The sequence below is a fragment of the Chionomys nivalis genome, chromosome 7 (genome assembly GCF_950005125.1).
Source record: "Chionomys nivalis chromosome 7, mChiNiv1.1, whole genome shotgun sequence".
NCBI classification, from domain to species: Eukaryota; Metazoa; Chordata; class Mammalia; order Rodentia; family Cricetidae; genus Chionomys; species Chionomys nivalis.
Genome location: NC_080092.1, coordinates 93,983,896 through 94,008,060, shown reverse-complemented (window position 1 = coordinate 94,008,060; position 24,165 = coordinate 93,983,896). Strand labels below are relative to the sequence as shown.

Here is a 24,165-nt window from a genome sequence, read left to right as displayed (position 1 = left end):
GGCATTAATTTAAAAAAAAAAAGAGGTTTATTTTACTTTAAATTACGCTCATGTGTGTGCTTTTGTGTGCACCTGCGTGCAGGTGTTCACAGAAGCCAGAAGAGGGCATCAGATCCGTGGAGCTAGACTGTGAGCATGGGTCCTAGGAACCAATCGGGTATTCTGCAGGAGTAGCAAGTGTTCCTAGCTGCTGAGCTGTCTTTCTGGCCCCGACGGATTACTTTTTATTGTCTCACCCCCAGCATCCAGGGGACTTATCTTCACGATGTTGAGTTGAAGCTAAGAGTGACTTTCTGAACCAAAATTGTGTTAACATCCTTTTTTTGTTCCTCTTTTGGATAACAGAAATCCAGAGAACAAGTCATCTTTAAAAATAAGATGTTTCAGGGGCTGGAGAGATGGCTCAGGGGTTAACATCACTAGCTGGTCTTGTAGAAGACCCAGGTTTGATCCCTAGGACCCACTACAACCATCTGTACCTCTACTCCCAGAAACTCCAGTGCCCTCTTCTGTCTTCCACAGGTACCAGGCATCCACATGGTATACAGACAGACATGCAAGCAAAATACTCATACATATAAAATAATATATATTTTAAATTTCTAGTTAAAATATAAATACAGGTAAAACATACATTTCCATATCATAGGACCTGACTGCTTATCTGTAGAGAATTAAGCATCCATCTTGTATGTGTGCTTGTATGTATGTGTGTCTGGTATGTATGTTGTGTGTATGTATGTGTTTTTTTGTGTGTGGTATGTATGTGTATATATTGTATATTGTGTATGTTATGTGTTGTGTGTATTTATTGTGTGTTATTTGTATGTGTATGTGGTGTGTGTGTTTATGTTGTATGTATGTGTTCATGTATACGAATACACATGGGTTGGAAGTGTGTGTGTGTGTCTGTCTGAGGAAAGCCTTGAGTATTGATCCATAGGCACATCTACTTTTTGTTTGAGACAGGGTCTCATTGGCCTGGACCTTTGCCGCTTAGGCCAGGCTGGATGGTTTGATGCACTTTCAGAGGTCCAGCTCTCTCCACCACCCGTCTCTCCATTTCTGGAATGTAAGCACTGCCCTTATCTTTTCATGTGGGTTCTAGGGATTGAACTCAGGTCCTCAAACTTGTGAGGCAAGCATTTTCTTGACTTATCCACTTCCTGGCCCTGTACCACATATGTTAAAGTCCCCTTCTTCCTGCCTTCCAATGACCTCCCTGTTGCCGAGTACCCCAGACACCACTTAGACGGTCCATCTTGAGGTTATTGGTGGCTGCTTAAGATCAAAACCTTGTTGGAGGCAATTTACTAAGCTTTGGGAGCATGAACACTATAGAGTTACTCTGATCTATCTTCTTGGAATGATTGCCAGCAGTTCTGGGTTTCCTAGAGAGATTTCCCTAAATGAAAAAAAAAAGACATTTATTCAAGACGAATATTTCCGATTGTAATGATAAAGTTGTATCTATAGTGTTTCTTTCCTTTTTTTTTTTTCCTGTTAGCATTAAAAAGAAAAAGCAGTGACTCACTGTTTGTTATGGCTGCCAAGAAACCAGCCCAAAGCTGAACTCGTAGCTAACTTGGCCTTTGGTAACAGTCTGGGATTTTTCTGTATATGTTTGTCTTTTTGCAACAACTGTCCCTGTGGTCTTGTTTTATGATTGTGCTTTTACTTTTGTGTAAATTTATTTGTCTAACATAAATCCCCAATGAATGTATCTTCCTAAGCCACAGTTGGTAGTTTTGGGGAGCCAGTTGGTATGAGTGACGTAGCCTGAGAATTAAGGTGGCCACAGGGTTGGATAGCCAAAGGTAGGGCAGTCAGCCATTGTGACCACTAGATAGTCCTTCTTAAGGAGACAGAAGAAGAAAGCACATTTTAAAATACATTTGAAGTCTACGTGTGGGATGTTAAGAGTGATGCTTCTAAAACCCAGAGTGCACGGCATCTTCCGCACCTGCGCCTGTGTTTCTTCATCTCCTAGAGCCGTGATCAACCAAGGGACGAGGGCTGGACCTTTTTCTGTCATCTGTATACAAATCCATCTGTAGCTGGAAACAAAAACCACTGGTAGTGTGAGGGACAGCTTGGAGAGGCCACACGCGTGCGCAGCTGATGGAGGAGACGTAGCTATCCCTGTGAAGGAAGGGGCTCCCAGTCCATGCCCTGCACATACCTATATTCTCCATTAGCTGGTCTTGATTGAACATTTCCTATACATGTTCCTGAGTCTCAGTATTGTGATTTTCAAAATGCCCAGCTTTGCATAAAGTTCTTTAAAACTGTCTTTGAGATAGGGCGATGACTTGCTGGACCAGCCTGGTGACCTGAGTTTGGTCCCCATAACCCATTAAAGAGGTGGAAGGCAAGAACCGTCCCCATGAAGTTGTCTACTGACATCCACACATGTGCCATGGTAAGCATGCCCCCTCCCCACTAATAATAATGACATAAAAACTCCTTTGAGAGTCTGGGAGATGCTCTTTCGGGTAGCACACTTGCTGCTCAAGTGTGAGGGCCTGAATCTGGGTACCAGAGCTCATGTAAAGGTTGTCTGGACATGGCAGCATGTTTGTAAAGCTCCGTGGTTGGAGATGGGATCCTCTAGGCAAGCTGGCTTGCTTGACTGGAAAGCTTCCTATTCAGCAAGAGACCCTGCCTAGTAAGTAAAGTAGAGCGTAACGGAAGGAGATAGCAACGTCAACCTCTGACCTACACACACACGGCACATGCACACACATGCTCATGTGCACACATACTTATACACACAAACACACATATACACATGCACACACACTGACACAGGCATAAATACATACATAGACAGGAAGAAAGAACAGCCTCCCCCAAAACCAAGAACAACAGCAAAACCCCAAAACGCCTTTGAGGGGCTGTCAAGTTACATTTCTGTTTTCTTTCATTAAGGAGTCTTATCCGGCATTAAAAACAAAACACTTTCCAGGTTTCTATTAAAGGGATAATTCTACTTCATTTTTCTTCTTCTCATTTGTGTGTGTGTATGTGTGTGTGTGTATGTTGGGGAGCAAATTGTTTGCCCGCAAGAATCATAGTCTGTTTTTTGCCTTTCAGGTCACCGATCCCACCCCTTCCCCAATGTCTCCCTAAGTAAAACTAAAGCAATCTGAGGAGAGAAAAATTCAGTCTGATAACAAAGCATGCTTTGTCTTGATAAACACAGTGGTCAATGACTCCAACCCTTGAAGTTCTTCTGGGTAAATGAGTAACTGATTGTATCCGAGAGGTGAACTTCCATTTCTATTCCGACTCTCACAGTGCGCTCCTCTCTGTTTTACTCAGACCTAGCTTGTTTCAAATTGATGAAACAACTGTCCAGACCCAGGGGCAGCACCTGTGAGGCGAGACACTTATTTAGCTTAGGGGCCCTCTAGGAAGAACAATACAAAAATACCTTGCTTTCACTATTTTTTCTTCCTTTTCTTTTTCTTTTTCTTTTTTTTTTTTTTTACAAAAACATACTATAATACCAACATACCGCTCATGCTCCTCCTGGGTCTGGGAAAGGCCCATGCAAGAGAGATGCTGGAAGCTTAAACTTGATTGGTTTTGTCGTGGCGGGTCCATTTCTTTAGGTTCAGTGTTGCGGTACATGTTCACCTATACTAGACACACATGAACTAATTAATTCAGCTTACAATCACGGGACATGTATGTGCCGGCTCCGAAGAGACTAGGTAGGAATATACAAATGTAAATATCACATCACAAGATTACGTAGTGTATAAGCACACATTGACAGGTTTTGGTTTAGTTTAGTCCCCCCCCCCCCCCAATTTCTCCTGGGCGGCTGCTTTCTTCAACGTCACACCCAGGCAATGATGTCCTCTTCTCCAGGCTTTGAATTGTCTGCCTGCAGGAAAATGTTCACTTTAAGGGAGAAGTAGTCAGTGGAATAGACTCAAATCCTGTCCTCTGAACTGGGCTCATGTAGAACAAGCCAGCTAGGATGGGTGGGGAGGCAGGAAGCAGGTGAGTGGGAAAGGCACTGCCCAGAGGCAGGCTTGGCTTGTGTGTGTGCGTGCATGGTGGGTTTCCGGCTATCTCAGATACTGGTTTGGAGGTCTCCGTTGAGGAGGGTCCTCTGGGTCTCTGTGGTCTCATTCAGCCGGGATTTGTCCTGCTTACTGTCGCTCCGTTCCCCATCATCGGTACCACTCACCTTGACCAAGCAGAGAACATTCTGGAAGCTCTTCTTGAAGTTATCAGATAAGAAGGCGTATAGGATGGGGTTGGCACAGCTGTTGGCGTAGGTGAGGATCACTACAAAGTCAAACATGCCTTTCAAGGCAGGGGTGGGGCTGATGGCCACAGATACGGAAGAGACATTGAAGATGTAGAAAGGGAGCCAGCAGAAGATGAAGACAGCCACCACGATGGACACCATGCGGGTGACCTTTTTCTCTGACTTCTTTCTCTTGGACGATCCCACTCGGATTCCAGAGGACTTCACCTTGATTATGATAAACAGGTAGCAAAGACAGATGATGGTGAGGGGTACCAGGAACCCCAGGATGAAGGCATAGATAATGAATCCTGTGTACCATGCCCCAGATTCACCTGGCCAGTTGATGGTACAGCTGCTCCTCCCCCACTGGTTGCTCCGGAGGCCAGCATATATCATGATGGGCAAGATGACTAGCAGAGAGAGGCTCCACACAGCCACATTGATCATCTTGGCTGTCCGGGGCCGCCTCCACTTGGCTGACTTTATCGGGTGGACCACAGCTAGGTAACGGTCGACACTCATGACCGTCAGGCAGAAGATACTGGTGAACTGATTGATGCCATCTACAGTCATGACCACCCGGCAGATGGCCTTGCCAAAGGGCCAGTGAACCAGTGCCACCTGCATGGCCAAGAAGGGCAGCCCCAGCATGAAGAGTTCATCCGCAATGGCCAAGTTGAGGATGTAAATGTTGGTGATGGTTTTCATCTTGGCGTAGCGGAGGATGACGTAAATGACAAGCGTGTTGCCGCACAGCCCGACAACGCACACCACGAAGTAGATGAACGTGAGGACCGCGTTGCTTGTCATGTCGTAGTATGGCTCGGTCTGGTTGGAGCCATTGCTTGGCCCCAGTGAGCCATTGATGTCGAATGGAGAGGGTATCCATAGTTGACTCCCATTGTCTTGCTCAGATGCCATCTCCATGGCTGCTTTTCAGTCAGCTTAGAACCAAGTAGAGATCTTCCTCTCACCTCGGTGAGCTTTGGGGGCCAAGAATCTACTGTGACATCTGAAAAGAGAAAAGTGACCATAAATTCCCAAGCAATTTAGACTCCCGTGTTCCATGTTTAGCCAGTTTCCTACCACTCTCTCTTTCTTTTGTGTATTCTTGTGTGTACAGCTGCGTGCGTGTGTGTGTGTGTGTGTGTGCGTGTGTGTGTGTATGTGTGTAGGCACAGTACCCCTTCCCCCCTTTTTGAGTCTGTTTCTCACCATGTAGCCTAGGCTTCAGGGACCCACTCGTGTCTTCCCCACCACCGCTGTGATTGCAGACATGTTGCCATACCCCGCAGTTTTCACCTGGGTTCTGGGGTTGAACTCAGAACTCTTGCTTGCAAGATAAGTGCTTTATTGACTGAGCCATCTCCCGAGTCTCCCTCCCTCCCTCCTTCCCTCATTCCACCCCCCCCCCGTTTTTGGAGACAGGCTAGCCTAGAACTGGTATGTCAGGCTAGTCTAGAATTGAGGCTGGCTTTGCAATCAGGGCTCTCTCCCTGTCTTAGCCTCCAGGGCTTGGGGTGAGCTACCTCACCTTGCTCTTTTAGATGTGTCTTTCAACTGAAAAGCAAGTTTGTTTTCTTTCTTCCTTCCTTCCTTCCTTCCTTCCTTCCTTCCTTCCTTCCTTCCTTCCTTCCTTTCTTTCTTTCTTTCTTTCTTTCTTTCTTTCTTTCTTTCTTTCTTTTCTCATCTAGCTGCCAGCCTGCCTGTCAGCCTGCAGACTTTTTGAGGTCTTTCGAAATGGTGGGGGAAGGGTTTGAGTTAAACCATCATCTTTGATGACGCACGTGAGGCGAAAGGCTATGGCTTCAAACGCATGGACTTTGACCCCTAAGGAATTGACTGGTCCAGACTATAAAAAGGCAGATCTTGGAGGGCTTCAGCCGCTGACCATGGAGGGGTCTGACTCTGACACCATCACTCTGAGCTCTTTGCAGAATCCCGTGCTGGCTTGATGCCTGCCTGGGAGAGTTCCATTCAGAGACTCCCATGGTGGGAAAAACCCAAGAATTTAAAGGAAGAACAAATCTGGGCTCCATGATTGAGCCCCACGTGACCTCATGCCCAGCCCTTAACTGCTGTTTCTTTCCTTTGTCAACATGGGGATGTCATGAGGATTAAACAAGAGAAGGTATATGCAAATGCCTAACATTGTGCAGGCTCATAATCACAGCCTCATAAATGTTAGCCCCCTCTACTATCTCCTTATCTCTAATTTATTGAAACCCGCCTACTGAAGAATCAAGTTAGAGTCTTCAGTATTAAAAGTTGGAGTCTGGCTCCCCCCGCCCCTCAGTTTAAAAATGTGTGCTTCAGGCTGTTTTTTGGCTTGGTTTTGTTTCCCCAATGCCCGGTGCCCTCCATTCCCCACCAGACTCGCACTTAGGAAAGCCCTTTCCTGAAGTTTCTACTCCCTCATGGGCAGCCTTTTGCCTGCAGTCCATAGATTAGGGCAAAAACAGAGGCTAGGTAACGGACACAGGCTCTTCATGAATGTCAAAAGAGGCTTTTAAAAACAGAGGACAGTGGGCCACACCCGTTTTCCCCTTTGGCTCCCTAAACATTGGGAGTTGTGGATACTGTCCTCCCTCGCTTAAAAGATGTGGAAACTGAGGCACAGAGAGTTAAAATCCTTGGTGGAGTGGGTACTTGAACATGAGCCACCCGGCACCACGTCGTCTGGGATGGAAACCCATGGCTGGGTACTTGAGCTTAGTGTAAAGCAACCGACTCCAAGTGACCTCCATGCTGAGAAGATAATGAGAACGCTGTTGGCTTGGCCTAAGATGTAAAACACCAGCTCAACCTATAATTAAGTGATTTACCACAGTTATAAAACATCATGGGGGTGGGGGCCACTGTGATGGAACCCCCTCTAGCAGCTAACACTTCAACAGGGGAGACAGGCAAGGGAGTCAAGTCCTATAGTGTGTGACTTGCGTGGAGATAGGGCCATGAACAAAGGATGTTAGGACACAGCTGGCTGTGTAGGGGGATGTTCTCGGGAGTTTGGGGGGCTGGGTCTCGTATATATGTAGAGTGAGGCAAGAGCTCAGGGTAGGGGTCCATCCAGGAAGAGGGGAGCTGGTTAAGGACTGGAGTATACAGGACCACTAATTCTCTTTCCTGACATCTTTCCCCAAAGCGTACTTTTCCGAATCAATGCCTAATGCTGGCGCAGACTGCAGAGAAATTAAAGACGTAGCTGGCAACAGGCAGGTGTTCCTTGCCCTCCTCTGCCTCCGATTCATTCTATACTGCCAGGTGCCTGGCTTTTCTTTCTGCATTAATTCTCCCAGCCCATATTTGGTACCGTGAGGTCTGAGATTTTGCGTTTGTATTTTGGGGACCCACTGCCTTGTGTCTGCCTTGGGTAAGCAAGCATAAGCAGGCAGCTTTTACAGCCAGAAGCTGTGAAGAAACTGGTTTTGTATCCCCAGATTAACTTGGTTTATTTCCACTGTTCTGTTTTTTTTTTCTTCTTCTTCTTTCCCCGTCTTGCCAGTTCCTTAATTCTACAGACCCAGAATCTTATTCAAGCTGCATGCAGAAGAACCTTTCAGTAAGCATTAGCTCGTGCTGTCTATATACCAGGAGAGGGCAAACTTCAGTATCTGACCGAGACTGAAGAACCCCCTGGGGCTGTAGAGTTCATACCTAGAGTCAAGAAAGAAGGAGGAGAGAAGGAGGAGGAGGAGGAGGAGGAGGAGGAGGAGGAGGGAAGGAGGAGGAGAGGAGGAGGGGAAGAGGAGAAGGAGAAGAGGAGGAGGATGAGGAGAGGAGGAGGAGAAAAGGAGGAGGGGAGGAGGAGAGGAGTGGTGGTGGTACAGGGCCCAATGTGATTCTTCAGCTCTAATTGTGCCCGCTGTGCAGAATGAACGGGGTGGGGGTCGCTTTTCTCTGGAATTGGCTGAGACACACTTCCACTTTGGGGAGGTAAGCCCTACAGGGATTCAGAGCCGTGGAAGGTGGGTGGAGGTCATTTGCTGGAAAACCCCACCGGGAAGGGGGGGACTCCTGCAAGGAAGACAGGAACTTAAAACCTAGGGAGTCCTGTATAACTAGTCCGGTGTCTAACATCTCCAAGTGACTGCTCCTCATTTTACATTTGTCTCACCTAAAGAGAATTCCTAATGCCACCAGTCGATACTTGTTGAATTGTGGTTAAATTAAATGCACCAGGAAGTCTGATTTTCTGCTTTTTTTTTTTTTTCCAGAGTCAGGGCTGTTAATCCTGCCCGTGGCTTGGTGGGTGGTTTCCCCTGAGAGAGTCCTGACTCTGTTGGAGAGAAGGGTTTCCCACTGTCTCAGGGAGCCTCTCTTGTTCCTGTATGCTCCATAGCCCATGAATTCAGAGGTGGGATGGTTGAGATTCCACCCAGCTTTAGTTTCACTGACTTCCCAACATCCTTCTTTGTGATCCCTCAAGACCCCCTCCCCTAAATCTGCTAGATGCCCCTACCCCCACTCTGCTCCAAAAATCTGGGGCTGGACACTGAGCCGATACCAGCATGGATAAGCAGCCCTGTGTGGTTCAGCATGGCGCTAGAGTGCCCCTCAGCACTGGCCGGTGGGTGGGAGGTAGATAAGTGAGCATCTGGACCGCAGAGTTAGTCCAGGGGTGGGGATATTTGGGGCCAACAACTCGCTGACCCGGGAAACAAAGTGTTCCCTAAAGGATTTCCCACCATTTCCAGGAAATTGTAGGGAGAGTGGACCATGGTGCCCGCACAACCAGCTTCGATACGCAGAGGGGACTGAGGTGCCAGGGACAGCGAGGAGCGCCAACAGTCGCCTGGGGACTTGACCGTTCAGTGGTTGGTTCTCTCCTATCTAGACAGATGTCTCTGCTCGAGGGCGGTGGGGTGTAGGAGGGACCTGACCGCATACGAATCTGGTCTGCCTCCCCATCGGGCGATGGAAGAAAAACAAAAACAAAACAAAAACGGAAAAACCCGCTTTCCTTCTCTCTTTGCGATGTCCTCATCCCCTGTCCCTCCCTAACTTATGTCTCAGGGTATGAATTCAGGAACCCTGTGGTGGCACCTGACATGTCCCTTCTCCTCTAGCTGGTCTCGCTTTCCTTGGACCGGGGCTGTTTCGCAGGTGGCTAGGATATAAGTTGTTCCCACCACAGCTACTAACTGCACGGTCAGGCTCGCAGACCACACGCCACCGTACCTGGGTAGTGGCTGTGCGGACCAATCCGTCCTGGAATATACTACCTTTCTACCCGTGACGCCAGGATACGCATCTTTCACTTCTACCTGTCACCTCCAAAGGCACAAAAGCAGAGAACTGAGCGCCGGAACCAACACACAGGTCGCGGGAATCAGCGCTCTATCCCCAGCGCAGATGCACGCAGGTGCCCAAGTGCGCTCGTCGCTCCCACCATCTCTCTGTGATACACACATATGCACACACACGGGTAACCACACACACCCCTCACCTTGCTTTCCACGAACACTCGGTTCTCTGGGTTCTCCAGCACCCCGAAGCTGTCCTTTATCCAGTCGTGCGCCGGTGAGTGCAGTAGCTTGGCTCCTGGCCTCTCAGCTTCCTTGGCTGGCTCGTGCGAGTCCCCTCTGGCATTTGAAAGAGCTAGCCTGAACCTCGAAAGAGCTAGCCTGGCTTGCAGATCATCGACACCCAATAGCGGACTGGTGCTCTGGGCGCCGGTGGCCTCGCGAGCGCGCCGGTGGCTGCACAGCTTGCATTGGCCCAGGCGGGTGGCAGCCCCTGGGCACACTTCCCCACGCCCCCTGCTCGTGACGTCACACCAGCTTGGCTCCGCCCACCGGTCCTGAAGCACCGGTGAGCAGAGTGGAGAATCCTGCGGGTGACCTAGGGCACCCGGGGAGGAGGGGTCAGCGGACCTGGATGCTGGTGGAGGGTGAAGCGATGTCAGTGTCCCTACTACTCCTCCCGGTGAGGACCCGCGCCGATTTTTTTCCGATTTTAGAGACTCAGTCCGATTTTACCCAACAAATTCCAGGCAGTTGCCCCAGAGGCTGGGGTGACCTAGACTTGCTCCGGGACCTTTAAGTCATGTTCCTAAGTTTACAAAGCCGTGCCGTACCACGGACTAGTTAGTCCCAGACACAGCGCACGGGTTGCAGATCCTGGCAAAGGACAGAAGAGAGAGAGAATGTGTGTGTGTGTGTGTGTGTGTGTGTGTGTGTGAAAACAGCAAGCAGGTCTCCCGCTGCAAGCGCCTGCAGGTGTGTGTGCCGCACCTGGCTTCAGTTCCCGCAGCCAGCAGGGGCTCCGCGGGGCTCGACAGATCTCCCAACCGGAGGCCCTGGGGCCGCACAGTCTCTCCTAGCTTTAATTTAGCCTGTCAGTCAGTGCTTGCTGGTTTGACCCAGCCCAACCGCTCCTCCTACGCGGCTGTGTCGCTCTGCGGGAGAAAAGAGGGACCAGCAAGAAGTAGGAGATGTGTCGCATCAAGTTGCAGCTATTTATTTATTTTTGACTGTGATGATTCAGTCGATGTTCCAATAGTTTAATAAGTCGTAATCAATCCTGTAGCCTCCTTTCCCTCTCACCACACACACACACACACACACACACACACACGGATAGTTCCTAGAGCATGGGAAATCAGAAAGCAAACCCCAATTAGCTTTCTCTGTGGTCTTAGCTGACCTCATCCGACCATCCTGTTTATGATTGGCTTATGGGCTCATCTGGGCAAAGCATAAATCCAGAAGCTACGTGTGCTGCAGAGAGGCCTGGGCTCTGCCCATGGTGAGTTCTGACAGCGAAAGGGAGACAGAAGGTAGAAGCAGGCGGAACTGGCACCATCTCTGTGAGATCTTGGTTAGTTTGGACCCTGTGGGCTTGGTAGAGATTGAACTAGGGCTTCAGTTAGGTCTCAGTGGCACTAGGGGTCAGCTGGCCTTTAGATTTTTATGGGGCAGGGTTGAGGGGCCGAATAGTGCAGCTCTCAAGAGGAGGGGAGTGACCCTGGGGAAAAGGGACATGGAATGAGCTCGGGGGAAGACCCCCTCCCATCCCTGTGTCACAGCTGCTAGGACGGCATTACCACTTCTAAAACCAGTGACTCCGGCTGGCTTTCAGGGACAGGGAAGAATGAAAAGCAAGTGCCCATTTTGAGTTCAGATTTCCCCCAGGTCTCGCGTGACCTTGTAAAAAAACTCTTCAAGGGTTGCTGCCCAGTTGGTGGATTGTTTAGAAAACTAACTCACGCAAAAGAGAAACCCCTGCTTCTCAGTGGGTCCCTTTCCTATACACAAGGCGACCCCCAGGGGGCGGTGTACAGTTTTTTCCGTTTCTATACTTCTGGTTTCCTATCAGCACCACCAGCGCAAGCAGGCTGCTCCAATCAGCTCAACACTCCTCTCCCAAACAACCTGGGGAGCATTTCTGTGTGTTTTTAACGTGCTGAGCACACCCAACGGAATCCCACCCTTCACACCCTTGTGAAGTCTTACCCCAGCGCTCTCTCAGGTCTGGCGAGCTCAGCCCCGTGGATGACCTGCAGACACGCCCATCTCTTGTGCGACTGACCCAGTGAGATCTGAGCACTGCCCTTGACAGCGGAAAATGTCACCTAGAACAATTATTGATTTTGTCCGGCTCATGTGTGCCTCTCCCCTCCCCGACCCGTGAATGCCTCTGAAGAACTCTTTGAAATCGCTGCGGGCTTATCTGGGCGCCCCCAACATGGAGTTCCATTCCCTGTTTGACAGTGCCCTGCTCTTTTGACAGTGTCCCAGCAATCTGCAGCCCACCTGGCCTTCCTCAACTGCTCATTTAGGAACGAAGTAACAAAACCTTGAGCCAGAAAAATACAGGGGTCGCGGGCGGGGGAGGTAACCTTCTCTCTGACTTCTCTGTTATCTTTAAGGCAATGAGATGACAGCCTTCTCCCTTCTTGCGCTTATCAGAAGGGCACTAGGTGGCAGGAAATGAAGAATGGCAGTGGACCGGAGGGCCAGGCCAGGGCTTAGCACACTCTTTTGGTGAAGTTCACCGCCTGGGAGCTCAGCAGGCAACAGAGACCAGGGAACTCTCAAGTAGGTCATTCTGTCTGGTCGCTTAGAGGTGCTATCAATTAAATGGGGGAGAAATTGTTCCTCTGACATCAATTTGGTGGGAACAAATATTGCAGTTAGGCTTAGAGGAAAATGTGAACCCCAGGAGGAGAGCTGGACTGATTGGGGGTGTTAGGTGGTGGACCAAGCATCTGGCATGGTCTCTGTCCTCGCATGTGTGCTATTTCTGTGGGTGGAGAAAGGACAAGGCCCCTGAGCTTCAGAACGTCAAGTGTGCAGTGGTTTGGAATTCACTATGTCACCCAGGCTGGCATCAAACTTCTGGTCCTCCTGCCTCTGTTTCCCGAATGCTGGGGTTGCAGGTATGTGCCACAACACGAGCCTTGATGTTTGGTTTGGAAAATATGGCATATGATTACCGTACTTCTTTAAAGATATAACCATTTGACCTAGTAGGCTTAGTGGCCTCTTAGATGCATCAGGGGCAACACAAGCCCCTTTCTCCCCTTCCCTGCCCACCCCTTGCAGTTTTCATTCTGCCTTGGCACCAACTTCACCTTGTCTCTTTAGGTGGGTGGGCAGTGTGGAGCCTGTCTGGAAATTGCTCCTAAGTCTGGCATTCCTTTCCTAGCTCCTCTTCCTCTTTCCTTCCCCACCTTGCTGGAAGTACATGAAAACTGCTGGTCCCAAGAGGGACCTCAGAGCCTCTGATGTATAGAGGCAATGCCCCATCAAGGTGTAAGTAAGGAGACCAGACTCCAAGAGGCCAGGTGACTTGCCCAAGGCCATCCAGTCAGGGAAGAGAAAGGCAAGAGTCCAGTTGATAGGACACAGCTCACATAGCCATGAAACATTGGGTGAGGGGATAAAGTCCTACCAACCATAAATCTCAGCATCTCCCTTCCCTCAGTATGCCATTCCTGGTAACATAACAAGATTCTCGTGCACTCAGCCTGGAGCAAGTCCTTGCTGAGAGCTGGGAAAGATGGAGCTGTCTCGTCGTCCAGAGTGCTTACGGGAGTACTCATCGTGACACAGGCTTTTCAGGAGGAGAGTGTGGACAGCTCAGGAGAGGCGGCCCACCACGCCTGCCTTGCAGGTGTAGAGTGCCCACTGAGACTACCACAAGGTATCATTTATCCTGGCCCATTCATTGTACAGAGCACATGCTTATAATCCCAGTGACCCTTGAAGACTTTCAGCACCTGCCACTGCCACCATTAGTATGGTCATTTCAAGACCTCTTGCAGGAAGCAGCTGGTTGACCTTTACCCCTTCACCTTGACACTTGACTTAGCCCTGGCAACCTTCCTGCGAATGCTTTTGAATGTGTATTGGGTGCTTACTGTGTGCTGCCCTGGGTACCTAACCCTCACTGCAGTCCTATGTTGTGATCAATGTTCCCTTAGTGTGAACGGACCAACCCAGGCACAGAGAGACTGGATTCTTGTTCCAGTGACAGAAGTTACCTGCTGTGTGAGTACCCACAGTACGGTTCCCCAGAGCAACAGAGCTTGGGCAGCTCCATCTTCTATATCCTTATTAAACAGAAGAGGGAACATTCCCCTGATGGGTAGCTTTTTCTGTCTTCTCCCCCATCCCCTGTGTGTGTGTGTTTGTGTGTATGTGGCGCGCGCGCAGGTGCATGTGTGTCAGAATACCTGTGCACATGTGCGTGCATATATGTGAAGGTCTGAGGTCTGCCTTTGCTGTTATTCCTTAGGCTCTGTCTATACCCCTCTTCTCTGTGTGTTTGAAGCAATCATTGACTGGGAAGAATTTGCCATGTATGAATAAGGGATCCACCTGCCTCCATTCCCCTAGCACTGGGTGTCTCAGGCAATGCACTACCACATTTGCCCCCCCCCCGCCAAGTGTGGGTTCTAGGGATCAAACCCACATCCTCAAACACAGCAAATACTTAATGGACTAAGCCATGCCCAGCCCTGGTTTTAATTGTCTGTGGTTGTCCTTAGCCTCAGGATGTCTTTCCAGATGGATTCTGATTAGTTCCCAGATACTCAGAGTCTCCGACAGCTGTCTAGTCCTCCCCCGACCCACTTTCCTTCTCAGAAGTGTCTGGTTATCGTCTGTAGTGCGGGGTGATCGCTGCTCTTCTTCGGGCAGAGGGGAGAAAGGACAGCTTCCTATAGAGTGGGACATATGACACACTGTGCAGAAGAAGCACCTGGGGCTTTTATCCAGAAGACTGTCTTGGTTTGGTTCTTAGAGATTCTCAGCCTCCAGGCCTGGGATGGAGCCCAGCTCTTTGCAGCTATCAGGTGGTTTCACTGTGAGCTGGAGTGGAGATGCCCCAGAAGCTAAACCTCTTGGTTTTAGATGAGGGACATAGGAGACTGTACTGGGGAAGCCCCTGAGTGCCCAGATCTCTCTTTAATCTAGCGCTTCTTTAGGATTCCTTGTGATCTAGCCCGAGAACCTCCCCACTGTGTAGGGTTTGTATGACAAGCACGGGGTCTTGGGAAACCTTTGCACTCCTGCACTGGACCAAAGTTCTGGAATCTCTCACCTAGCCTGTGCCCCACGTGACAGAACAGGATAGAACGGCAGTATCTCCATGCCTTCTGGTCAGTTGCCATCCTGAACGTGCTGTGTCTTTTAGGAATGATGTGGTACGTGAGAGGCACAGCATCTCACAATGGTCCAGAAACTGTGCATGGATCTCTGAGGTTCTGATTGTGTATGCAGTTATGAGGGCTTATTACCTAGTCTCAGTGATAGTATGAATGGTGGCTTCAGACGGATACATCTTCCTTCTTGGGGTCTACATGCTTGTGTGTAACGGGGAGTGAGGGGACTTAGGAGTCCTGCCCTATCCCCTCACCCCCTTTATGTTGTTCCTGTCCATTTCTTCCTGTCCTATGGCAAATAAAATGACATTTTCCTTTAATGGGACACTCGCTTGCATTTTAACATGGCTTTTGGGGAGGTGCAGACGCATGGAGGGTCTCCAGGTGGAGATGGCAGCTTAGTATTGGTGGTCTGTGCTGAATTATGCTCCATCTCTTGTGGCTTCGGCTCTCTCTCTGAGTCATTTCTGCTGCTGAAGCACCTCTGTCCCTAGCAAGCCGAAGCTGGGAACTGCCCCAGTAACTGTAGTCGATAGACAGGTATTTTCCTTTCTCTGTGGGGGCTGCCGCCTAGTGCCAAACCCTACGTAGGCTATGTTTTACCTCCACACATGTACTCGTGATAAAGTTTAATTATTAAATTAGGCATAGTCAAAAGGAACAATAATAACTAATAATAAAATACAGCAACCATAGTAGGATATAAGAAAATTTTCTTTTTATAAAACTCACAAATGACTTATTTCTGGAATGTTCATTTCATATGTTCGGACCTCAGTTTACCAAGAGACTAGAACTCTGGAATGAAGAGACTTTGCTTCCAAAGAGATTGCAGTTCCCATGCCTGCCTCAGCGTGGCGTGAGCACACAGAACTCCTCACAGGATCCACCGCTGTTCTCTCAGTTCCAGCCCTGCAGAATGGAACCCCAAAGGCCTCTCTACAACTGTGCTTTTTTTCTCCCTCCCCTCCTTCTCCATCCTTCTGCTACTCTTGAGGAGTGACTCAAAATGATGGCCTTGGTGCCATTTCGGGAAGAGTCACCATGGATGGGGAGAATGTCGTGAGCTGCTTCAAGGGATTGGCTTCAGATACTCAGTCTCCTGGAGTAAAGGAACCGCTGGATCTTGCTACCTCAGCCTCCCAAGTAGCTGACACTCCAAGTGCGCCTCCTGTGCTCCGCTTCTGGCAGAGGCAACCGCGCGATAGAAAGAGCCTTGTTACCCAAGTGGATGCTCTCAGACTCTTGAAAAGCTGTTGCCAGGAGCCGCCTGCCTATTTCTGCTGCTGCTGAGTGCTACCCGAGTGCCTACGAGGCAGGAAACCCTCACCCTTCTCAGTGACATAGGAGTGGGCTCCCTAGAGCCCTGGATTTCCGTTGCAGGACCGGGAGAGGCCTTTGTTCAGCTGGGCCATGCCCAGGGATGGGCTCTGGCCACTTTCCAAAACGCCGGTTCAGTGGTGGCTTCTCCCTCGTGGGACAGCTGGCTGGCTGACTTTGTTCGGTGGTCCGGCTGCTAGTCCCCAAGCTTCACGGTACACGCCTGCTCAGGGGCCCCAGAACAGATGGCCAGTCCAGGGAGGGTCGGGGGAGGCTTCCTCACACAGCAAGTCATTATTGTCTCCTCTTGCCCCCACCCCCAAACGGGCTACGCGCATTTCTTCTGTCCTGCTCCTTCCCCCACTTGCTCTCTTGTGACTGGATCTCTTCTAAACAGATTAGCCCTGTGGTTGCTGCCAGAACTTCATTTCTCCATGCTACTTCAGACACTCAATCTTTCTCTCCAGAAAGGCTCTTTATTTGGGAGTTAGAGAGAGCATGATAATTCTTGGGTTCTGTTTTTGCTAGCTAGGACACATAACTGGAAAAACGGGATGCCAGGCTTAGGGGGAGTCCTTACACCTAGGAGAGGCGAGTAAGAGCTGTGAGGGTACAAGGGTGACCTGACAGAGCAGGTGACTGCAGGAGTGGGGTGGGGTCAGAGCAGAAGGGCTCAGTAAGCTCACTCAAATAGAGCTGAAGCAATGTTTATGCAACATATATATTCACAACATATAAAAATTTTAAGCAACTTATGAGACTTGAATTGCATCTAAACATTGTGTCCACCCTGCCACATGAAGATTTGGCACCTAAACTTTGTGGTTTCAGCTCCAAGCTGAATTTTCAAAGACAAGTTGCCCGCCCCCCCCCAAAAAAAAATCCCGAAAAACTGTTTGGCAGCTGTGACACTGGATGTATATTTAGTTTTCTGGGACAGGTTCTTCTGAGTGTGAGTTGACTGTTAGACTGTTTAGAAATAGCAACCGTTCATTCAGTGTATAGTTCTAGTGTGACTGGCACAAGCAAAACACCAGTAGAGAACACACAACTGACAATGTAATCATGCCTGTGAAGACCGTCTCTCTGTGGGGTGCTCCTCTGTTGGTACAAACGCCTTCATCTATACATCTGTCCAATCTATTTTCTTTTTTTTTAAGATTTATTTATTTATTATGTATACAACTTTCTGCCTCCATGTATACCCACACGCCAGAGGACGGCGCCAGATCTCATTACAGATGGTTTGGAGCCACCATGTGGTTGCTGGGAATTGAACTCAGGACCTCTGGAAGAGCAGACAGTGCTCTTAACCACTGAGCCATCTCTCCAGCCCCCTGTCCAATCTATTTTCTATCCATGCAGTTTTATTGCCTTATCATCATTCATATATCCATCCATCCATCCATCATCCATCCATCCATCCATCCATCTTCCATCTATCCACCCATCCACTCATGTATCATTCATCTATCTTTTCATCCATCTATCCAAGTATCCATTCATTATCCATCCTCCATATCTATCCTCTGCTCTTATTTCTATCTATTCATCATCCACCACTATCCATCTATTCCTCTTTCTGTCCTTCATCCACTCAACACCCATTCACCCATCTATAAATACATTGTCGATCACTTACCACCTAACCATTGAACCATCCATCCATCCACCATGTAACCAACCTTCTATCCATCAATTCACTGATCCATGGATCCTTCTATCTGTCTGTCCATCTATCCTCTAACCATCTGTTATCCATCCATCATCCATCTGTCTATCTGCCCATCCATCCATCCAGTCAACAAACCAAAAAAGTATATCAGAGAAAAGGGAGAAATCTCATTTTCTAAGCCCTGAGCTCGAACTTTCAGTCGTGTCCTTGGAACAAAGGATCCCATAAAATCCAACCCCGAGCCTGAATCCTCAGCAGGAAACATGCAGGGAAGTATTTGGATTTGAGGTGCCTCTGCTTCTGTGGCTCTTCTAGAAAGCAGGGTTTTTTTCATAGTCACTTACACTATATTCAAGGGAGACTTTAGAAGGTTGTTATGTCTAAACATTTCTGTCCCTGGTTTTGGTATATTGCCACAAAACTGGCAGTTTGTCAAAAGCAATTAGTGGAATCTGACTTTGTGGCTATTTGATGTAGGGGGCTGGGAGGGAGGGCAGCTTGGTGCCCTGCATGGGAAGGGCTGCCTGGTGGATTCGGATGACTCATCCCAGTTAATTTTCCTAAACTTACATCATCTTCTATAACTGACATATATATAGTAAAATATATGCTGATTATACGAGCCGATCTTTAATACAAGGCAGGAGTAGGATTTGTTTAGCCAGTAAAATCTTTTGGTTTTGAATTGAACTTTCTGTTTATTAAGTTATATATGAAGCGGTCTTAGAAACTGAGAGGGTGGAAGATTTGGGCTGCTGAGGACAAACTGCACAGTCCTGCTCCATCCCTCAACTTCTGATACCCTCCCCAAGGACAAGCACTTTCAATAATTTTTGCTTTTTTTCCCTGCTAATTTACTCCTGTGTGTGTGTGTGTGTGTGTGTGTGTGTGTGTGTGTCTTTTCGAGACAGGATTTCTCTGTGACTTTGGAGCCTGTCCTGGAACTAGCTCTTGTAGACCAGGCTGGCCTTGAACTCACGGAGATCCTCTTGACTCTGCCTCTCAAGTGCTGGGATTAAAGGCGTGCGCCACCCCTGTCTGGCCTGATTTACTCCTATATGCTATAAATGGTGCATGCACACTTCTGTGGTTTTTTTTTTTTTTTTTTGAATTTTCTCTTTTTAGGTTCTGTTGACTTCCCAACTCAGTACTTCCAAATCTCCCAATTCTCACCTCTCTCTTTCTATCAAATCAGTAGCCAGTGTTTGCATTTTTAGAACTCGAAATATTTATATCTGAGCCAAGTGCTCTCCTCTGTTGGCCCCTCTTTCTTGTAGAGCCTTTTGTTTTCCCTGGGTTAATGATTACCTCTTTTCTTGATTTTTTTTTTTGCTTACTTTTTTATGTTTATCAGTAATTCATTCTCAAATTCTGATGGTTGAGAATTTATTCCATGTGTTACTTTCATTTTTGGTTTTGAAACCTCTTGGGTTTGGTTACATCCTAGAAGTCTCTAGCACGGTTTAACCCTTCTCTTCCCTGTCAGTGTCTTTCCTGCTTTCCAGTGTTAGTTAACGTTCTCACTCTTATTTTGAAAGGTTTATTTATTTTTATTTTATGTGTGTGCATGTTTTGCCTACATGTCTGTCTGTGTACCACGTGTGCAGCAGACTCAGAGGTCAGAAGAAGGCATTGAATCCCCGTGGAACTGGAGTTACAGACAGATGTGAGTCATCACCTGGATGCCAGGAATTCAACCTGGGTCCTCTAGAAAAGCAGCCAGTGCTCTTAGCCACTGAGCCATCTCTCCAGGTCAGGCTTCCCTGCTCTTCCTCTGAGTTTAATTTACTTGGTTGTGTGGGTGGAACATCATCTTCAGGAGCTTCTAGAGCAGTGGCTCCCAACCTGTGGGTTGTGACCGCTTGGGAGGTGGGGTGACCCTTCCACAGGGGTCACCTGAGACCACCAGAAAACCCAGACATTTACATTATGATTCATACCAGTAGCAAAATAACAGGCATGAAGTAGCAAAGAAATAACTTTATGGTTGGGGGGAATCACCACAACTTGAGGAACTGTATGTATTAAAGGGTCGCAGCATTAGGAAGGTTGAGAACCACTGGTCCAGAGGAAGGGAATATTACAGCCGGCCTCACAGATGATCTGACCTCCTGGTCTGGACAGCCCATGGTATTCACACCCCATGTGAACCCATATTGGTTGAGAGACTGTGATGGAAATGATATTTTATGTCCAAGATTAGGGAAAAGAGCTGTTTTCGAGGTAGGTGTATGTGGGGTGTGTGTATGCATGTGTGTGTCGGTGTGTGTGTTGTGTGCATGTAGAGGTCAGAAGACAGTCTATGTGTTATTCTTAGGCCCCTTTCACCTTTTGTTTGGAACAGGATCCTACCATATAGTCCTGGCTGGCCTAGAACTCGCTATATAGACCAGGCTTGCCTCCACCTCAGAGAGCCTCCCGAGTGCTGCTATTAAACCATACATCACCTCGCCTGACAATCTTTTTAAGTAAAGATTTAATAAAGCATGTTTTGCATTTTATAAAGATTTCTTTATTTTTATTTTTATGTGTGCAAATGTTTTATTTCTTTGTACAACATGTGCGTGCAGTGCCCATAGCAGCCTGAAGAGGGTGTGGGGTCCCCTGGAACTGGAGTTACAGATGGCGGTGAGCCTCCATGTGGTGCTGGGAGCCAAACCCAGGTCTCCTGCAAGAGCACCTGGTGCTCTTAACTGCTGAGCCTTCTCTCCAACCCCCAGATTCCCTTATTCTTAAAAGCTACTGCTACCTTAGGCACTTGGAATGATTTCTCTTTGCTTTAGTTTCTTCTTTCTGGGGTTCTCATTCAGCTAGATCACGTTTCTCATTCTGTTGGCGTTTTTATCGTCTTTGTTTTACTTTCTGCGTGATATTTTATTTCCAGCTCTTGTGTTGCTTTTTAAATTTTTCCACTGTTGGACCTTCCGTCTCTAGGAGCCCATTCTAGAAGCCGTCACTGTTTATAGCCTTCTGGAATGACATCATGGACATGACCTTTCCTTCTGAGTCCCTGAGGACCGTTCTTATTTCTAATCTTCTACCTCTTGCTTGCCCATTTCCATCAGAGTCCCTTAGCATATGTGTTTGGGTCTGTCATTCAGGGTGTTCTGGAGATGTCCTTAGTGATCCTAGGTGCATTGTATCCCAGTGAAGAGCACTCACATACTGTCTGGAGACTCTCCTCACGTTGGTGTGGCTGACTAGGATGAGGTCACTCTGTTGATGAACCTGTGTGCCTTATTCCTTCTCTCACCGCCGTGATAAGGTACTTAACAAAAGCAACTTCTGGTTTGATTTTTGGCTCAGCATTTAAGAGGACAGACAAGCAGTGGGAAGGTCTGGCAGCGGGGGCCTGAGGTAGCCAGCTGGTCACGTGGCATCTGTAAGTCAGGAAGCAGAGAGAGATGAATGCAGATATTCATCTCACCTTCTCCTTTGCATGGAATCCAGGGCCTGGCATGCATAATGGAATTGCCCACATTTAGGATAGGGCCTCCTCGTGCCTGAACTGGCCTTGTCCTGTAGTCAGACTGATGACTATCTTTGTTTGTTTGTTTTGTTTTTGTTTTGTTTTTTCGAGACAGGGTTTTTCTGTAGCTTTGGGACCTGTCCTGGAACTAGCTCTTGTAGACCAGGCTGGCCTCGAACTCACAGAGATCCTCCTGCCTCTGCCTCCCGAGTGCTGGGATCAAAGGTGTGTGCCACTACCGCCCGGCCTGATGACTATCTTGAATATCACCATAGAACCTTCATCCTGCAACAGATGGAGATAGAGACAGAGACCCACGTTGGAGCACTGGACTGAGTTCCCAAGGTCCAGTTGAAGAGCAGAAGGAGGGAGAAGATGAGCAAGGAAGTCAGGATCATGAGGGGTTGGTCCATCCACTGAGACAGTGTGACTGATCTAATGGGAGCTCACCAAAGCCAGCTCAACTGTGACTGAACAAGCATGTGATCAAATTGAACTCTCTGAATGTGGCTGACAATTGGGGCAGACTGAGAAGCCAATGATGATGGCACTGGGATTTGTCTCTACTGCTTGTACTGGCTTTTTGGGATCCTAGTCTGTTTGGATGCACACCTTCCTAAGCCTGGATGGAGGGGGAGGGCCTTGGACTTCCCACAGGGCAGGGCACCCTGACCTCTCTTAGGACTGGAATGGGGAAAGGGGGAGGGTAAGTGGGGGAGCGGGAGGGAAATGGGAGGAGGGAAGGAGGTGGAATTTTTGAATGGTATTATTTATAAAGCAATAAAAAAAAGGATAGACCCTCCTCCCTCAACCCAAACAAGAACCTGCACCCCCACCCCCAAGACACACTAGGTGATTCTAGATCCTGTCCAGTTGACAGCCGCTATACACCACCATGCTCTACAACCCCCAGAATGTTCTCATTGGCCTGTCAGCATCCTCAGAACTCCAGCCCACATCCTGGAGTTCTGTAACACTACATAGTTCTAGTGCTTATAGAGCCAAATGGGAGGTTGTGCAGGATGTCACCATTCGGCTTGCCAGATGGGTAAAGTCCCTTTCTTATAGTCTTGGACCCCATCTTCACTTTCTGGTAGACCTCAGAGCCCAAGTCCAGAGCCTGACCATTGCAAAGATAGCAATGTAGGTGGAGAATTGCAATGTGGAGGCAGGTCTAAGCATCTAACTGGACAACGTGAACTCCACCAACTGCCCTCCTCTCTCCAACCTGGAGCCCTCCATCCCTGCCCAGCGTGGATTCCACCAACCCCAGGCCCCCAGTCCCTGGGCAGCTTCTGCAATGTGAATGGCATTTTAGTCTGATTGTTTTCTTACATTCAGGGCCATCGTTTGGTTTTTTATCTCCTTTTTGAAGTCAGCTGTTTCCCTGGCCATTTTCCAACTTCTAAAATGGTGTCACGGTTTCCTCGCTGGATGCCGTTTCTTTCATCATTTTTTGCTCCCTTTGAAACATTGGCTTTGTAGTTTTTCTTTACTGTCATTTTAGAGTGGCGTGGTGGCTTGAATGACAATGGTCTGCAGTTGGTTGGTTTTTACTCTTACTCTTTGGGGGCCCGCCAACCAACTCCCAAATAAATCATACAGAGTCCTATTCTTTCTTACGAATACCCAGCCTTAACTTGGCTTGTTTCTTGCCAGCTTTTCTTAAATTATCCCATCTATCTTTTGCTTCTGGGCTTTTACCTTTCTCTATTTCTGTTTATCGTTTTTTTCCCCTTTTTATTACCTGTCTGGCTATGTTGGTGGGCCCTCAGCATCTTCCTCTCCTTTTCTTGCTTCTCGGTCTTCTCCTTCCAGATTTATCTTCTTTATTCTCTCTGCCTTCCTGCCCCACCTATCCATTCTCTTGCCTTGCTATAGGCCATTCAGCTTTTTATTAGATGGTTCAGGTGTTTTAGACAGGCAAAGTAAATAACACAGAGTTAAACAAATGCAACATAAAAGAATGCAGCACATCTTTGCAACATTAAAGCAAATGTTTCACAGCATAAACAAATGTAACACATCTTAAAATTATATTCCACAACAATGGCCCCCATAGGCTCAAGTCTTTGAATGGTTGTTTCTGAAGTTTCTATTTGGGAAGGATTAGGCAATGTGGCCTTGGAGGAGGTGTGACATTAGAGTTGGATTTGTGGTTTCAAAAGCCCACTTTGGGTCCAGCCTCTTGCTCTTTGCCTGCTGCTTGTGGATCAGTTATTGCTTCAGTGACATACCTGTCTGCTTCCCACCATGATGATCACAGGCTAACCCTCCAAGACCTCAGTTAAATGCCTTCTTTTATAAAGAGTTGCCTTGGTCATGGTGTCTCTTTATAGTAATAGAATGGTAACTAAGATAAGTAATTTGGAAAGAAGAAGAGAAACTCACAGGGATAATCTGTTTGGATTTTTAGAAAACATTTTATTATTTGTATGTGTAGTAAGTATGCTATCTGTTTGCAATGCCCACAGAGGCCAGAAGAGGGCATCAGATCTCTGGGGCTGGAGTTACAGGAAATTGTGAGCCACCTGATGTTGGTGCTGGGAACTGAACTCAGGTCTATCTGGAAGGGCAGCAAGAACTTCTAACCACTTAGCCATTTCTCCAGTCCCCTAATCTGACATATTTAATTAAACAGGCATCTTAGTAGGCAGTCTGCATTTGAGTTTTGTTTGATTTTATTAATTTATATGCACAGATATATATTTAAAAGGTTTATTTACTTTTATTTTGTGTATGAGTGCCAGCAGAGATCAGAAGGGGAGTTGAATCTCTTAGAACTGGATTTACAGGTGGTCATGAGCCACCATGTGGGT

The 24,165-nt window shown here is 47.9% G+C and overlaps 2 protein-coding genes across 5 annotated transcripts in view; one reads left to right on the top strand and one right to left on the bottom strand.

The window, feature by feature from the left end:
- Slc39a11 (solute carrier family 39 member 11) overlaps positions 1-24,165 on the top strand; it is a 434,880-nt gene that overhangs the window by 21,348 nt on the left and 389,367 nt on the right. Inside the window, exon 1 of one of the 4 annotated variants that reach the window (XM_057776241.1) lies at positions 10,079-10,198. The exons of the other annotated variants lie outside the window; for them this stretch is intronic. The gene's annotated coding sequence lies outside the window, so the exon portion shown is untranslated. Of the gene's footprint in view, positions 1-10,078; positions 10,199-24,165 lie in introns of those variants that run through there. 4 annotated transcript variants of the gene reach the window in all.
- On the bottom strand, positions 49-9,985 carry Sstr2 (somatostatin receptor 2). The gene is made up of 2 exons (XM_057776236.1): positions 9,720-9,985; positions 49-5,282 (listed from the first exon to the last, which is right to left on the bottom strand). The coding sequence occupies exon 2, from the start codon at positions 5,195-5,197 to the stop codon at positions 4,088-4,090; it is 1,110 nt and encodes a 369-aa protein (XP_057632219.1). The 5' UTR covers positions 5,198-5,282; positions 9,720-9,985; the 3' UTR covers positions 49-4,087.